The 15,316-nt window shown below is 37.5% G+C and overlaps 1 protein-coding gene across 1 annotated transcript in view; it reads left to right on the top strand.

The window, feature by feature from the left end:
• UGT8 (UDP glycosyltransferase 8) overlaps positions 1–12,507 on the top strand; it is an 86,790-nt gene extending 74,283 nt beyond the window's left edge. The window contains exons 3-6 of the mRNA XM_039223351.1: positions 2,627–2,769; positions 4,763–4,839; positions 7,401–7,620; positions 9,872–12,507. Of these exons, the coding sequence (XP_039079282.1) occupies positions 2,627–2,769; positions 4,763–4,839; positions 7,401–7,620; positions 9,872–10,235 (804 nt within the window). The 3' untranslated portion in view covers positions 10,236–12,507. The remainder of the gene's footprint in view (positions 1–2,626; positions 2,770–4,762; positions 4,840–7,400; positions 7,621–9,871) is intronic.
• The last annotated feature ends 2,809 nt before the right edge of the window (positions 12,508–15,316 follow it).

Below are 15,316 nucleotides of genomic sequence, written 5' to 3' on the forward strand. Positions count from 1 at the left end.
TTTTTTTTTTTTTTTTTTTTACATTGAACACATTGATTGTAAAGATTATTATTTTTTAAAAGAGTTGTTGTTAAATCTATTTGCACTTTATAATTGATGGGGTCTTAAATGCCAGAAAATACTGTATATAGACACTTGGGGATTCCCAGCCCTTGGAGAGCAGGCATATCTTTCATGAAGGTCTAGTTTTGAAGTCTTCACCATGAGCTCAGCAAATTCGGGATCTCTGCAGCCTCTGGCTCCTTCAGCTCTTCATGCAGCCAGAACATCACCCTCATGAGCCAAACTCAAACCTCAGCTGATGGTTTGTGAGCACGTTTTATGTTCAGGTTCCCCAAAACATCAGTCACACCAAATGTTTTGTGAATTTAGGCTGAAGATGGGAGATCAAGGTGGGGGGCTGGTTATGTCCAGGAGCCCAGTGTCAGGCTCACAGTTTTTTGACCTCTGACCTTTCACTTCCCCTTTTCCTTCAGGCCCCAGAAATAGCAGTTTGGAAGTCACCTGGAGCCCTCATTCTAAGCCAAGTGGAGTATTATCTTTTAATAATACTAACTAATGGGGCGCCTGGGTGGCTTAGTCGGTTAGGCGTCTGACTTTCGCTTAGGTCATGATCTCGCGGTTCGTGGGTTCGAGCCCCGCGTCGGGCTCTGTGCTGACTGCCAGCTCAGAGCCTGGAGCCTATTTCAGAGTCTGTCTCCCTCTCTCTCTGACCCTCCCCTGCTCATACTGTCTCTCTCTCCTAAAAATAAATAAAAATATTAAAAAAAAATAATACTAACTGCTTTTCCTGCAGGGAACTCTAATGAGTAACATTTTCCCTACTCCCTTTCATATCAATAAAAGTTAAATACTTGAATTGTAAATGTATTGTAAATGCTTAATGAGTATAGTTAAAAAAGGAAAATAGATTAATGGGTTTTATTTTATATCATATAGAACAGAACAAATAACTGAAATATTTATTGCACAGAATCTGTTGAAATTCAAAGACCTTTTAAGTCCTTGGGAAACAAAATTTAAATAACATTAGTACTGTAAGGCTTAGTATATCTGAATGTAAGCTTTATTTTTTTAAATGGCATTGACCCTGAAATTTTAATCTGTAGAGAATTGCGTAGTAGATGATAAAGTGCTTGAAGAGGAGCCATATAAATAAACATGGGATAAAACACGGTTTCAAGTCATTCTACTGTGCAGCATTAGTATTTAAGTACATCAGGCTTAAGACTGGATCTAAAATGAAAATTTTAAATCAGTTTGCTCCTGTTTCTTACTTTGAATCCACAGATAACACTGTTATATTTTCAGCACATGATAAGACTTATATTTTCAGCATATGTGCTGTTCCTGGTAAATGGGATGGAATGTCAATTGAAAACTTTAGTAGTTACCATTTGTTTTGCTCAGGAGCTAGGAGGGTGTATCCCCTTCAGTCTTCTTTCCAGTTATCTGGGACACTATTCACTAAGTCACTTTGGGCATGAAATGTGGCCCCCTCTTGCCTGTTAAGAATGAGTACAACAGAGCTGTTAATACAGATCTCATTAAGTGATTTAAAAAAGGGGGGGGAGGAAACAAAAGAAAGGAAGACATATAGGGGCATGATGTTCCATATAAATACTTTGCTTTCAGCTGCATGGTAATGTCATTGTGATGATACTTCTTACCTTGCAGTTAACTCACAGCCACAAATCAGGGTATGCCAGGTGTGAAATGCAAAGGGCATGGGTGACACTGTATAATTCATTCATCCTGAATAGAGACCTGCAGCGTCTGTGAGATGGTACCGTGATGGCTCACTCCGCACATTACGAATACAAAGTGGGTCTGGCCTGTCATCATGCCTATATTATGGCAGAGGTGTTGTGTATGGACAGCACATTTGTTTTCCTTACAGTGGAATTATATGTTCCTCACAGTGCTGTGGCTCTATTAGTTTCATATGGGAAAGTGATGCTCAATGTCTTTGACAAAGACTTATTCAAAGGGATAGCTTACCATAAAAACAAGTTTTTTCTTAAAATTTTTAATGTTTATTTATCTTTGAGAGAGAGAGAGCATGAGTGGGAGAGAGGCAGAGAGAGAGGGAGACACAGAATCTGAAGCAAGCTCCAGGCTCTGAGCTGTCAGCACAGAGCCGGACGCAGGGCTCAAACTCACAAACTGTGAGATAATGACCTGAGCCAAAGTCGGATGCTTAACCAACTGAGCCACCCAGGCGCCCCGAGGTTAGCCCATTCCTAAAATAAAATCTTCCTGGGTGGGGAGGTCATTAATGTTTTTGTTATATGTCCAATCCACATCTTTCACTTGTATCCTCATGTAGATTTATCCCTGGCCATGTTTTAAACATGAGTTTTTAATTTTTTGACTGAGGCCATTAGCTACTGATTTTTTGTTGTTGTTTGTCTTATCAAATTAACTATCTGCCCTTCTTATTTCTGTTAGCGTTGTCAGATGAAATATCTTCAACAAAAGCAGTTATTTAAAGGAAAGTTTTGTATCCTCTACTTCTTAATTAAGAAAATTACCTGAAGGCTTTTTAAAAACTGGGCTGTTGATGATGCTGGTTAGGAGCTATATTGGCCTTTCAGAAAATTAACTGCTGCATTTTGATTTATAGGATCTCCAAAGGTGGGTAAATGGTGCTAATGAACATGGCTTTGTCCTGGTATCTTTCGGAGCTGGTGTCAAGTATCTCTCAGAGGACATTGCTAACAAACTGGCTGGAGCTCTGGGGAGATTGCCCCAAAAAGTGATTTGGAGGTAAGGTAATACCAATTGTTTCTTCACTGTGGAATTTTGTTATCCCTTCACTTAGTTTGCAGGGCCTTATAAAGCACAGCACATTGGTTCCCTACAAGATTAGCAGGAGCCCCTGACTTTTCATTTTTGTTTCTTAGTGTATTGATGCAGGGGTGCCTGGGTGGATCGGGGGTTACTGTGTCCGACTCGATTTTGGGTCAGGTCATGATCTCACAGTTTGTGAGAGCGCGCCCCACATCGGGCTCAGTGCTGACAGCGTGGAGCCTGCTTGGAAATCTCTTTCCCCATCTCTCTGCCCCTCCCTCACTCACTCTTCATCTCTCTGTCTCTCTCAAAATAAATTTAAAAATATTAAAAAATCTTTAAGAAAAAAGAAAACATGATGCAGAACGACTTATCTTTGTGTCAGATGCATTTTTTATGTAACCCTCAGCTTTACATCCTTATTTACCCTTCTGTTACTGTCATTTGAAAAAAATAGTTAAAATTACATGCATTTCTATGTATCTTCTACATACCTGCAAATCAGTGTTGAAATGATAAGTGAATGAATAAATAGGTGAAATATTTCATGAAACTTTTTGGCCTTTGGAAACGCTTTTTCTTTCTTTTATTAAAAAAAAAAAAAAATCCAGGCCGGGGCGCCTGGGTGGCTTAGTCGGTTAAGCGTCCGACTTTCGCTTAGGTCATGATCTCGCGGTTCGTGGGTTCGAGCCCCGCGTGGGGCTCTGTGCTGACTGCCAGCTCAGAGCCTGGAGCCTGTTTCAGAGTCTGTGACTCCCTCTCTCTCTGACCCTCCCCTGCTCACGCTGTCTCTCTCTCTCTCTCCTAGAAATAAATAAAACTGAGCTGGCAGTCAGCACAGAGCCCGACGCGGGGCTCGAACCCATGAACCGCGAGATCATGACCTAAGCGAAAGTCGGACACTTAACCGACTAAGCCACCCAGGCGCCCCATAAAAAAAAAAAATTTTTTTTAAAAAAATCCAGGCCTTAAAAGCACAATAGCTTACCAGTTAATGCTGGTTAAAACAGATGCATAGATTTCCCTCACTTCCTGTGGGAGGCACTGCCAATAAGTGTCTGTGTCAGCCCACCATGTAAAAATCAGACATGAACACTATTTGCCACGTATTTATTTAGTACCTGCCACTGCCGCTGGGCTCCGGGGATACAGGAGTGAACACAGCCCCCAGGTCTCAAGCTGCCGTTACACATAGGGTCTGAGTAATACGGGTTTTTCCTTTTCATAACTGTGTAAGATTTAGCTCCCACTTTTCTTGGCTGAGCTGTGAAATGGATACATATATTATTCCAACTGTTTAGGACTTTTTCCTTTGGATGCCAGATCTATTGCATTTTCTTTATTAGGCTTAACCCAGAAAGCACCCTTCTGCTTTATCTGCTCAGTTCAGACTCCTGCCATTTTCTCAGTTGTTACTGTGTTCATGGTTTATCTTTCATAGATCAAGGCACAGAACAACTTAATTATAAACTTTGCCCCAGAGAGCTCCTATCACTGGGGCCAAGCTGGAGACTAGTACTTCCTGTTTTCTTTCAATTCTCACACCTTCCCTTAGGCTCCACGTGTCAAAGACTGGAGCCATCGACTGCTTAGTGGTGACCCTCCTGGCTTTTTCATGTTTCTCTTTCTGGGTTCTCATGGAGAGTGACTTTCTAGCCCAGGTTTATTTATGTGTTTCCCACCTCCCATCCCCTTCTCTGTGATGGGGTGAGAAGAGCTGAAGGAAAGTAGATCTCAGTATAAGCAAAGTGTTTTTTAATTTCTCTTGAAATGAAAATGTGGAAAAGAAACTTAATCAAAATTTTGTCGTTACTAAAGCATGGTTACTAAAGGAAGCATCTTCCTTCTTAAGATATCAACAAAAGATCATTTAACATTTATTTTAAATATAATAATTTAATAAGCACAGAGTCAATACCAGGAGTGAAATTTGATTTTTGAAAGATTCATCATCTGATGTATGTTTTAGGTTTTCTGGAACCAAACCAAAGAATCTAGGAAACAACACTAAGCTCATAGAATGGTTACCGCAAAATGACTTGCTTGGTAAGTCAGTGACATGTGGTTACTTACTTGGCTTTTAGATTTTAATTAAGTAAATGTGATTTTTATATTTGAACAGTTTATACAATATGTGTGTAGTTTATGATAGAGTCACTAGATTACCGAGGATCTCATGTTAGATTTCAAATCAACAAGTTAAGTCTTTCTTTATCGGAAAATAATTTGTAAAGTATAATCATTTGGGCCTATAAATTAAGGTTTTTAGACCAGCCACCAGTTTTAATTTTCTGGAAAATTATTTGATAAGGTATATAAACTAGCAGTGAATAAAGTTATACCTGATTAGACTAATCAGCTAAAGGTAGTAAAATTAAAACAGTGAAAATATAGATTTGTGTTATACTTTTATTACAGATATATCTTATTACCCAACAAATTAACAAATGAAATTCAAAATTATTCGTTTGTTTGAAACTAAAGAGAAGAAGAAGGTCAAGAAAACAGTTAATTTATCTTATCTGTTTCATCTGTTCAGATTTCCCCTTAAGTCATCAGACATTTTTGAAACATTATTTATTTATTTACTTATTTAAATTATGATCCTTAACTAAAAATTAAAATAACAGTTATATGCATTTGTTTTAAGATATTTGATTTTAAAAATTTGACTCCTTTTATTGTGTTCAGTAAGCATTGATGATAAAACCATAAAGTAATTTCATTAATTTCTAAGAAAACATGATGCTGTATTATCCTTTAAGATATTAAGGAAAGAATAAAAATGTTATTGATTTGGCAATATTGACATCATTTGTTCAACAGTACTAAAATCTAACAGATTATGTAAGTGGCTTTAAAATTTTAAATTATGTTCTTAAAAATAGACTTTTGAAAAGTATTTTTTAGAAGCTAAAATGAGCATCCTAAAACCCAGCAAATTGAATTTTGTAACTAAAAAACAGTGAGGAATTTTCTTTTTATATATAATTCCTTTTCATCTAGTTCTTCATATATGTTACTCTGTAAATGAAATTGGATAAGAAACAGGGCAATTTACCTTTCTTAATATTTGTATTTTGTTTTCTTTTTTTTTTATGCCTTTACTATTATGACTTCAGATTCCATAGAAGGTAGGAGGAAGCAGGAAATTTAAATAAGATAACCTGGACTATTAGATGTTTCAGTGCAACGGTGGGATGCTTCTCTCTGGGAACATCTAAACTGTTAGCATGGTTTTTCTGAGAGGCTATGCAGCAAGGTGTAGCTTCTCACTGGTGCACACCCAGTGACCCTCCTCAAGTTCATAGCTCTTCTGTGTCCCTCAGAATCTGAGTTCTCTGTCCTTGCCAAGATTAGTGTCCTTTTTATCATTAGGCATGACTCTATGGGTCCACTGTTGGCTTCTAACAATGACCAGAAGATTCTTCCAGGATGAGAAGAAGGAACCCAACCATTATCTTTCCCCTTTGTTATTCCAGACTATCCCCTACGCTCCACACCCCTGCATGTCTTATTTTTCACTGCTGGGCTTGTTCACAGCAAAGGTTTTGTTCACAGAAAAGGTTTTGCTGCTAAAAAAAAAAAAAAAAGTTTGGAATGCACTGAGCAGGCATTAGGTGGGCTGAGTTGAGAAGCCACTTGTAGGCAGAGGTGACAATGAGTAACCCTGCTAGACGCTGGGTGGGAGAGTTCATACACCCCATTGAGACCAAGGCTCTACACACCATTTTGTACCTAGTGTGTGTATATTTAGAAGACTTATGTTTCTGCAAGCTGTAATTCCTTTCTGGCCATAGCATGCATTTCCTAAGTGCAGTGTTTCTTTGTCCTACACTTGTACAAGGGTCTCAGTACCTTTTACGAAATATTGGCTGCTCACGAGGAGATCTGGGTTTTGAAATACCTCATTAATTTTGATAAATTATCTTCTTTTATCCCCTTGACAACTAGATGTTACATGATGTTCCATCTCTTACAACTAATTTTATATGTGTCAGTCCCTACTTGTTTATATACCTAAACTGTGAAATTGGACCCTAAACTTGTGAAGCACAGAAGCTGACATGACTTGAATGTTGTAAATACTTTGTAAATGTGCAGTGTTCCTCCTTGGATAAGCACATAAACTCTGCCTGGACTTTAGGAATCTAGCACCACATTTTAATGTTATTTTTTACAAAATATGTTTTACTTTAAGATAATGCCTGGGGATCCAGAAGTAGATGCCTCTTTATAGTAGAAGGGGGTCGCACCCTGGTATTTTTGGCATTTCTTCTTTTGTTAACTTCTTATTTATTCTTGGCCTTTTTAAACAGATATTGCCAGTCAGTTGATATTTGTGTTTGAGGGAAAGTTGTAATATACTCTAGATTTTAAATGTATAAATTTAAAAATGGCTCTTAATTGATATATAGAAATCAGTTCACTATATAAGAAGCATTTTAAATGATATCAAGCAAGAATCAGTGAAATTGTGCCTTTAAAAATTCTATATCTAAAATATATATTTAGTGTAGTGTTGACTTTTACAGGATTTCTGGAAATCTCTTTTTTTAAAGTAATACACAGTACTCTAAGTTGTTTTCTTTTTAATCCTTCTTTAGGGCATTCTAATATTAAAGCCTTCCTGAGCCATGGTGGTTTGAATAGTATTTTTGAAACTATGTATCATGGTGTACCTGTAGTGGGAATCCCACTTTTTGGAGACCACTATGATACTATGACCCGGGTCCAGGCAAAAGGCATGGGGATATTGCTAGAATGGAAGACAGTTACTGAAGGAGAACTCTATGAAGCACTGGTGAAAGTTATCAATAATCCCAGGTGAGTTTTCAGTTTGAGAGCAGATGAAATATATATACCATGGCATATTGTCAATAACCGATCATTGCCAAGGAATTGTCAATAAACCAATGATAGGAATATCTTTTAGATTCCTGTGTCTAAATCCTTGTGCATGTTTTCTATAATTTTAAAAATAAAAATGGCAATCATATATGTGTGTGTGTGTGTGTGTGTTATATAGTCAGCCCTGTATGACTTTGAATAATATTCTACTAGGATTCGCCAAATTAAAGGAGAAATTACGATGGGAACAATCATCAGATCCCTAAAATGTGTCAATTTTTATTTGTTCTTTGTCTCATTTTAATACTTGTAATATCTGTATATCACTGTTTTCATTATTCACATTATAAAGATGAGGCACTTGAAACTCAGAAGGCTTAAGCAATTTGCCCATAGTTGCACTAAGCTATTAGAGTAGATATTTGAGCCAGGACTGTCAGATTCCGAAGCTGGTGCTCTTTGTATTGCCCAGCTGGTGCTGGGCTCCCGAGGACTGGGTATCACAGAAACACAGAGATTTATTTACACAGGTGCATAACTAATCAGAATCTTTATTTTTTTAATTTTTATTTTTTGAATGAACCCAGTTAACCACTGAGTCTCAAAGGGTCTAGAGAGCTGACCTGTGTAGTTTTATTTATTTATTTTTTTTAAATATTTTTATTTATTTCTAGGAGAGAGAGAGAGAGACAGCGCGAGCAGGGGAGGGTCAGAGAGAGAGGGAGACACAGAATCTGAAACAGGCTCCAGGCTCTGAGCTGGCAGTCAGCACAGAGTCCGACGCGGGGCTCGAACCCACGAACCGCGAGATCATGACCTAAGCGAAAGTCAGACGCTTAACCGACTAAGCCACCCAAGCGCCCCAGACCTGTGTAGTTTTAAAACAAAGAAGAAGTTTTCCCCATTTTTTAATGACATTTAATTGATCTTGCATTGAAATGGCAGTAATATTTGGAGAACAATAGCTTTTTCTATTTATACCTGGGGGATATGGCTTAACATTGGATGGAAAAACATTGCCATGTTCTAAGAAACGACCAATAATAGGAAAAATTCTCATTTAAAATGATACAGCTTTCATATAAAAGGCTGATTCAAGTGCACTGAGGTTCACTGTGCCGCCTTATGTGGGCTCAGAGGCAGCCTTCGTGCTCTGACCTCTTAAAGGATCCAGTGTCCTGGTCACAACTCTGGCATTTGGAGCAATATGTTCTAAAACCTGGGGTGCTTGAATTTGGGGATCCCTTTGTCTGTGTTCTGTAGCTCTTTTTTAAAGTCGAGGGTTTTTCAAGACATGATGTTTTTATGGAAAATGATACATGTCTTTCAGGATTTTTTAGAATGGTTTGTAAAATGCAGCCCTAAAGCAGAGTTATGGGGAGATAGTTGCAGAGCTACTGAGATTGGATTTGTTTCACAGAAAAAAGCAAAAGGGTAGATTATCCACATGTCGTCATTCTGAGATATATATATCTCATTTGAGATATAAACAGGGCTTAGTCAGAGGCCACACTATAGTTGTAGGTCATGTTGCAGTAAATCCTAGCTATGCAATGTTCTTGTATCCATAAGTACTCTGATTTCAGAATATTGACAATTTTAAGAGGGTATTTTCATTATACGTATATACACACATGCATATATATGCACTACATATAATGTCATATATGGCTTCATAGTGTTGTTTCTCAACTCTTTGTCCTCTGTTTAATAAGTGTAATATCCTCATACTATTCCTTAATGTTATTTTAAATCAGAGGCAGAGTTAAATTTTATTGCTAAATAAAGGTATTGAGACAAAGTGCTGCGTTTTTCTTCATGTCTCCTTTTTAGACTCTAATAAGTGGTTGAGACTCCTGGTTAAGATTCATTGGTTAATAGAATTTAAAAGCATATGGAGAGAAGAAGTATGTGTGGGCAAAAGGTATGGCATAGTATAAAAAGAGCTGGATTCAGAGACAGAAAAACTGGAATCTGAATCTCAACTTTATAATCTTAATCAGTTTGCCTAGTCTCTCTGATTTTCATCTCCCTGTTTCAAATTTATTTTATCATCTTAGCATAAGACAATGTGTTTAAAGTACTTAACAAAATGCTTGGCATATATCAGGTGCTTAATCAGGAAAAGTGGCTTTTATTATTTTCCTCATTTTTAGACTGAGAAAGTCTAAAATGTATTGAACCTTGTATCTCCATGATCATTCTGTGTTCTCCCTCTGCTCCATAGCTACCGTCAGAGGGCGCAGAAGCTTTCAGAAATCCACAAGGATCAACCCGGTCACCCTGTCAATCGGACTGTCTATTGGATAGATTACATTCTTCGTCACAATGGAGCTCATCACCTACGTGCCGCTGTCCATCAAATCTCTTTCTGTCAGTATTTTTTACTGGATATTGCCTTTGTGCTTTTGCTTGGTGCTGCCTTGTTCTACTTCTTCTTGTCCTGGGTGACAAAATTTATCTACAGAAAAATCAAAAGTTTGTGGTTTAGAAATAAGCATAGCACAGTTAATGGACATTACCATAATGGAATCCTCAATGGCAAGTACAAAAGAAATGGCCATATTAAACATGAGAAGAAGGTGAAATGAGCCAACAGCCCACATGTTAGTAACCAACCTGTTCAGTCACTGGATTTTTACTGCTATAATTTAGTCTAACAGCTACTAAAAGTAAAATGTCAGTAAACAATTCTAACACTCCCTTATCTGATCTTACTAACAGAATTCTGTGGAATTAAGATGGCTGTAAAAAGCACAAACCTAAAATGCAAAAATGTATTTTATTCGAATACTGATACTGAGAGTTTGGGCACTGAACCTTTTAGAAGCCTTAATTATTTAAATCAAGTAAGTGACCATGTCAGACCTTAGTTTTGAATCTTGATATGTGTGTGTCCCAGCTGAAGAATGGTTTCTTTTCTCTTAAAAAGATTTGTTTGTGTGTGTGCATGTGTGTATGGGTGTGTGTTTCCTAATTAAGGGAATTTTTAGCTGGCTGCTTGGTGTATTTGTTGAAGGTACAACACATTCAAGAATGAAATAGAAAGACAGGATCCAAATGTTTCTTTTCTAGAATTTAATATATGTGAACTCAGAACACTACCATGAAAGAACACTTTCCCTTCAAAACTGAATGCAGTGGGAGAAACTGAAAAGATAGATGGCACCTTTTTTGTACTTTTTTGTTCTTTTGTTTGTTTGTGTTACTTTTTATGTTATGCTTTGCATTTTGTTTTTGTTTTCCTTTTCTTACAGACCATGGGCACCTCTGGGGGAAGCATATATGCAATTAAGTACGTGTATAAATTTGTTGTCCCATTTTAATTTTATTCTCCCCCTACCAATAATTTGTCTCTGGAAGAATTTTATAGTCTTTTCTATTTCATTTTAGTGAGTAGCATTATGTGAAATGCATAATTCAGACAAAGCACTACAGCTCTGACTTTTGTTCAAAGTACTGAAGATTATTGCTTTTATGGCATCTTTATACAGGGCCGTTATTTGAATGTTTTTGTAACTGATGGCTTTTTTATAATGTACTTTTTGAATGTTCAGGTGTTAAGATTTCCAAAGTTTTAATTTTAAAAAACCGTCTTCTTCATCCCTTTTGTTGTCTGGGCCACACAATCTATATTACATAGGTGCCAACAGTTAATTAAATGGAACATTTACAGTTCTCCATATAGGTACCTACTTTGTATGAGAAGTTTGAGGTTTCGTTAACAAATCAAACTTTACATATTATGTGGAAGTGACAGAGAAATTGTATCGCTTGTTTATGAAAATAAGTTTCTATTTCTTTCTTCACTTCTTCACCACCACTACCTGCCGTCCCCCACCCCCACCCCCACCTCAGTAGTGTTTTCCAGTCATTGTGGCTGACATGGAGCAGTGACAGTATTCATTCGAGAAGAGGGATGCAAGTCACACACATAAAATCAGGACCTCCAGGCTGAACCATTCACTAGTTGGCAACTATGAGTTTATTCCATGTCATTCTGTTTACTTAGCATTTGCACTACATGTTGAGTGTATGCTTTATTTATTCGTAGTTTGAAATCCCATGTCTGACAGCTGAGAGTAGAAATATACATTTACCTAATGACATTCACTAACATGGGAAGAGTTGTGAAAATTCTAGAATGCTGTAAATCCTTGTCATACACTATGACATACAACTTCATTACACTCCCACCAGGAGCCACTCTCCTATACTTAGAAATAATGTCACAAGTAGTTTTATAATGTACAATGCAGACAAACGTACTGCTCTCTGAATACTTGAAGAAATGGTATTATACATAGAAGCCTATTAGTTATACCTTTTCACAATCTTATCATTATGTTGCCGTTAAAAAGGAAAAAAGACACAGGCAATGAATGGTGGGATGGTAACAGGCTTAGAGTGTATGAATGAGTTGATTTTACTTTTTTGGAATTGGATGAAGTTGACAGTAGGCACTCACTGGATGATTAAGCAAAAATTAATCTCCACTGTGAAAAAAACTTAATAAACATGATTTAAAAATAGATAAATGTTGTTGGAATAAAATTTTTATTCAGATTTTATTTCACAATATTATGTATATCCATTATAAACATGTTTTTAAGACATGTCTCCCAACTTTTATATGTGTATATGCGTGTAAAAAACAGTATGTTACCTGTGGGAATATTTTTATTATTATTAAACAGAGGGATTTACCTTATAAGTACATCAACATGGATCTTAAAATTATCCCAGAATTAAAAATGTTAAGTGTAGGTATTTACTGATCACTCTTGGGTTTTTTTTTTTTTCTAGGAAGCTTATTGTTAGCCAGTTTTGGTAAATAGAGTGATTTTAAATTTTCCACATTTGGACTAGATTCTCTAATAAAGTAAAGTTTTCAAGAAGGTATTTATTCATTTGTTTTTTAAAAAGAGCCTCTGCAAATATTTTCATAGCTTGTCATCATTATATCAAATGCAAATGAGACATTGACCCATTTTTCCTCCAGAGCCATAACTTTTAATATCCCTCCACATAGACATAGAGGCAGAATTTGGATGCCCAGGATTGGAGGGAGTTAACGTTTGGGTGAAAACAGTGGTTTATGATTGAAGGTGAAGCAAGCTAAAGATTCTTTCTTGAGAACATAGGAACATTGTATAATAATACAAGGACCTAGTCTCAGATTCCCAAGTACTACATTGATTGTTTTCTGGTAAGGCCTTGTCTGGTGTTCATTGGCTTAGGTTTGTTGGTACTGTCCTCAAAGAATCAATTCTGAACATTACGTAACAGCATATTGACACCCCTCCCCCCCAGATTATGATATACAGCACTCTTCTCCAACTGAGCTGGAATCCACCACACTGGATCCTCAGAGGACTGCCCTTCCAAAAACCTACACTGTGATCTGAGATCTGTCCCTGCCCGCCTCCTTCTCTGCTAAGTAGGTAGGGATGAGACACTACAAAGTCAAGATGTAGCATTCTGGGTTTCCCCCCCATGCATTTCCTGCTTCTGCCAAGACTACAAGAACATTTGTGCTTGAAAGGTCTGAGAGATTCTGATAGCCTGCCTCTGAGTCCTTTTTCCAGCTGCACTGTAATTGGGCATATTAGACATTGTAAATAGGCATTAGGGGGCATAAACATGCACTGAAATTAAAAAGAAAGAAGTTCACTTTAGGGGCGCCTGAGTGGCTCAGTCGGTTAAGCGTCTGACTTCGGCTCAGGTCATGATCTCACGGTTTGTGGGTTCGAGCCCCATGTCGGGCTCTGTGCTGACAGCCAGCTCAGAGCCTGTAGCCTGTTTCAGATTCTGTGTCTCCCTCTCTCTCTGACCCTCTCCTGCTCACACTGTCTCTCTCTCTCAGAAATAAATAAAACATTAAAAAAAGTTCACTTTATTGTGAAAACATTTTGTAGGCTATTAATATTTATAAATGGTAAGTATCTTCTCTGAAATACACAACTGTGGTGAATTAAAGAAAGAATATATATCTATTCGCTAGAATTTAGGAACTACCATGGCAGAGTGGCATTCATTCAACATTCAGTGGATGCCGATCATACACCAGACAATATACCAAATACCAGGGGAATTTACAAGTGAGAAGTTCAATCTCTCAAGATGCTAATGATCTAGTGGGAGATATGGACACATAAGTTTTATAATGTAAAGTGCTGAGAGCTATTGCAAGTGTAGGTGCGGGGTACTGTGGCAGCACTGAATAACTCACATTGAACTCCACGCTCGCTACAGACTTGTTTTGTGGTTGGTTATAATCAACTCCCATGGCATTAATTGCTTAATCCGGAACACCCTTATAACTTTCTTTTTTGCAGAGACTTGTATATTGAACTCAAATTCTGGTTGTCTGACGGTTATGACTTTGAAGGCTAACTCCAGCATTTACTAATCTTTAACTTTGGCATTTCTTATTTGTGGCATTTCTTATTTCTTAATTGCCTCATGGATTTATCATGAATACACACACACACTCACTCTGTAGTGGCCACTATACTAAATGTTTTAAACACATTGTGTGTGTAGGTATGTGTATGTGTTTAAAACTTAGCATAGGGGCTCTTGGGTGGCTCAGTCAAACATCTCACTCTTGGTTTTGGCTCAGGTCTTAATCTCAGGATTCATGGGTTCAGGCCCCTCATCAGGTTCAGCACCAACAGTGCAGAACCTGCTTGGGATTCTCTCTCTTCTCTCTCTCTCTGCCCTTCCCCCAGCTTGCTTTCTCTCTCAAAAATAAATAAATAAACTTAAGGGGCACCTGGGTGGCTCAATAAGTTAGACGATGACTCTGGCTCAGGTCATGATCTCACGGTCCGTTAGTTTGAGCCCTATGTCGGGCTCTGTGCTGACAGCTCAGAGCCTGGAGCCTTCTTCAGATTCTGTTTCTCCCTCTCTCTCTGCCCCTCCCCTGCTCATGCTCTGTCTCTCTCAAAAATAAACAAACACTTAAAAAATTAAAAAAAAAATATTTAGCGTAATGGCCAGTGTAAAATGAGCACTCAAATAGGTGGTTATTAGTCTTGGACACATTGATAGACTAACCTCTGTCACAGTATTGCACTTTCATTTTTTGAGAGTTGTTGGAAAAAACCTGTGTTATTCATTCATTCACCATTTACTGAGTCTTCCATTCATCCCGGTGGTATCCTAGGTACTAGTGTTGCCTGTTGTCCTATCTTCTCTCTGCATAGCCCAACTCCTCACCAAATCCCAAAATCCTTCTAAGATTGAGGGACCCCTACTGTGAGAGAAAAAAAAAAAGGTTTAAAAATGAGAGACAAAACAAGGTGACAAAATTATTTCAAATATGATTCAGTGATCTCTTTTATTATTGAACATATAATTCATTCATTTTCATTTTTGCTGCTAAGTAATTCATCTGGTTTGTAAATATAAAATCACACTGGAGAATGCTTATTTATAACTGGCTTAATCCAAGAATTTGAAATAGAAAAATTTCAAATCTTACATGAAAAGTTTAAGAATTCTATTAATTCTATTAGTGAAAATTCCCAAAATATGCATTAAGGAGCTTTTATCCTCCTTATTTCTGAAAGGATACTTATAGCCAACGTTTAAAGATACGTGTTTCGGGGCGCCTAGGTGGCTTAGTCGGTTAAGCGTCTGACTTTCGCTTAGGTCATGATCTCGC

This window comes from Hyaena hyaena, unplaced genomic scaffold, assembly GCF_003009895.1.
Source record: "Hyaena hyaena isolate Hyena2069 unplaced genomic scaffold, ASM300989v1 scaffold_1325, whole genome shotgun sequence".
Classification (NCBI taxonomy): Eukaryota; Metazoa; Chordata; class Mammalia; order Carnivora; family Hyaenidae; genus Hyaena; species Hyaena hyaena.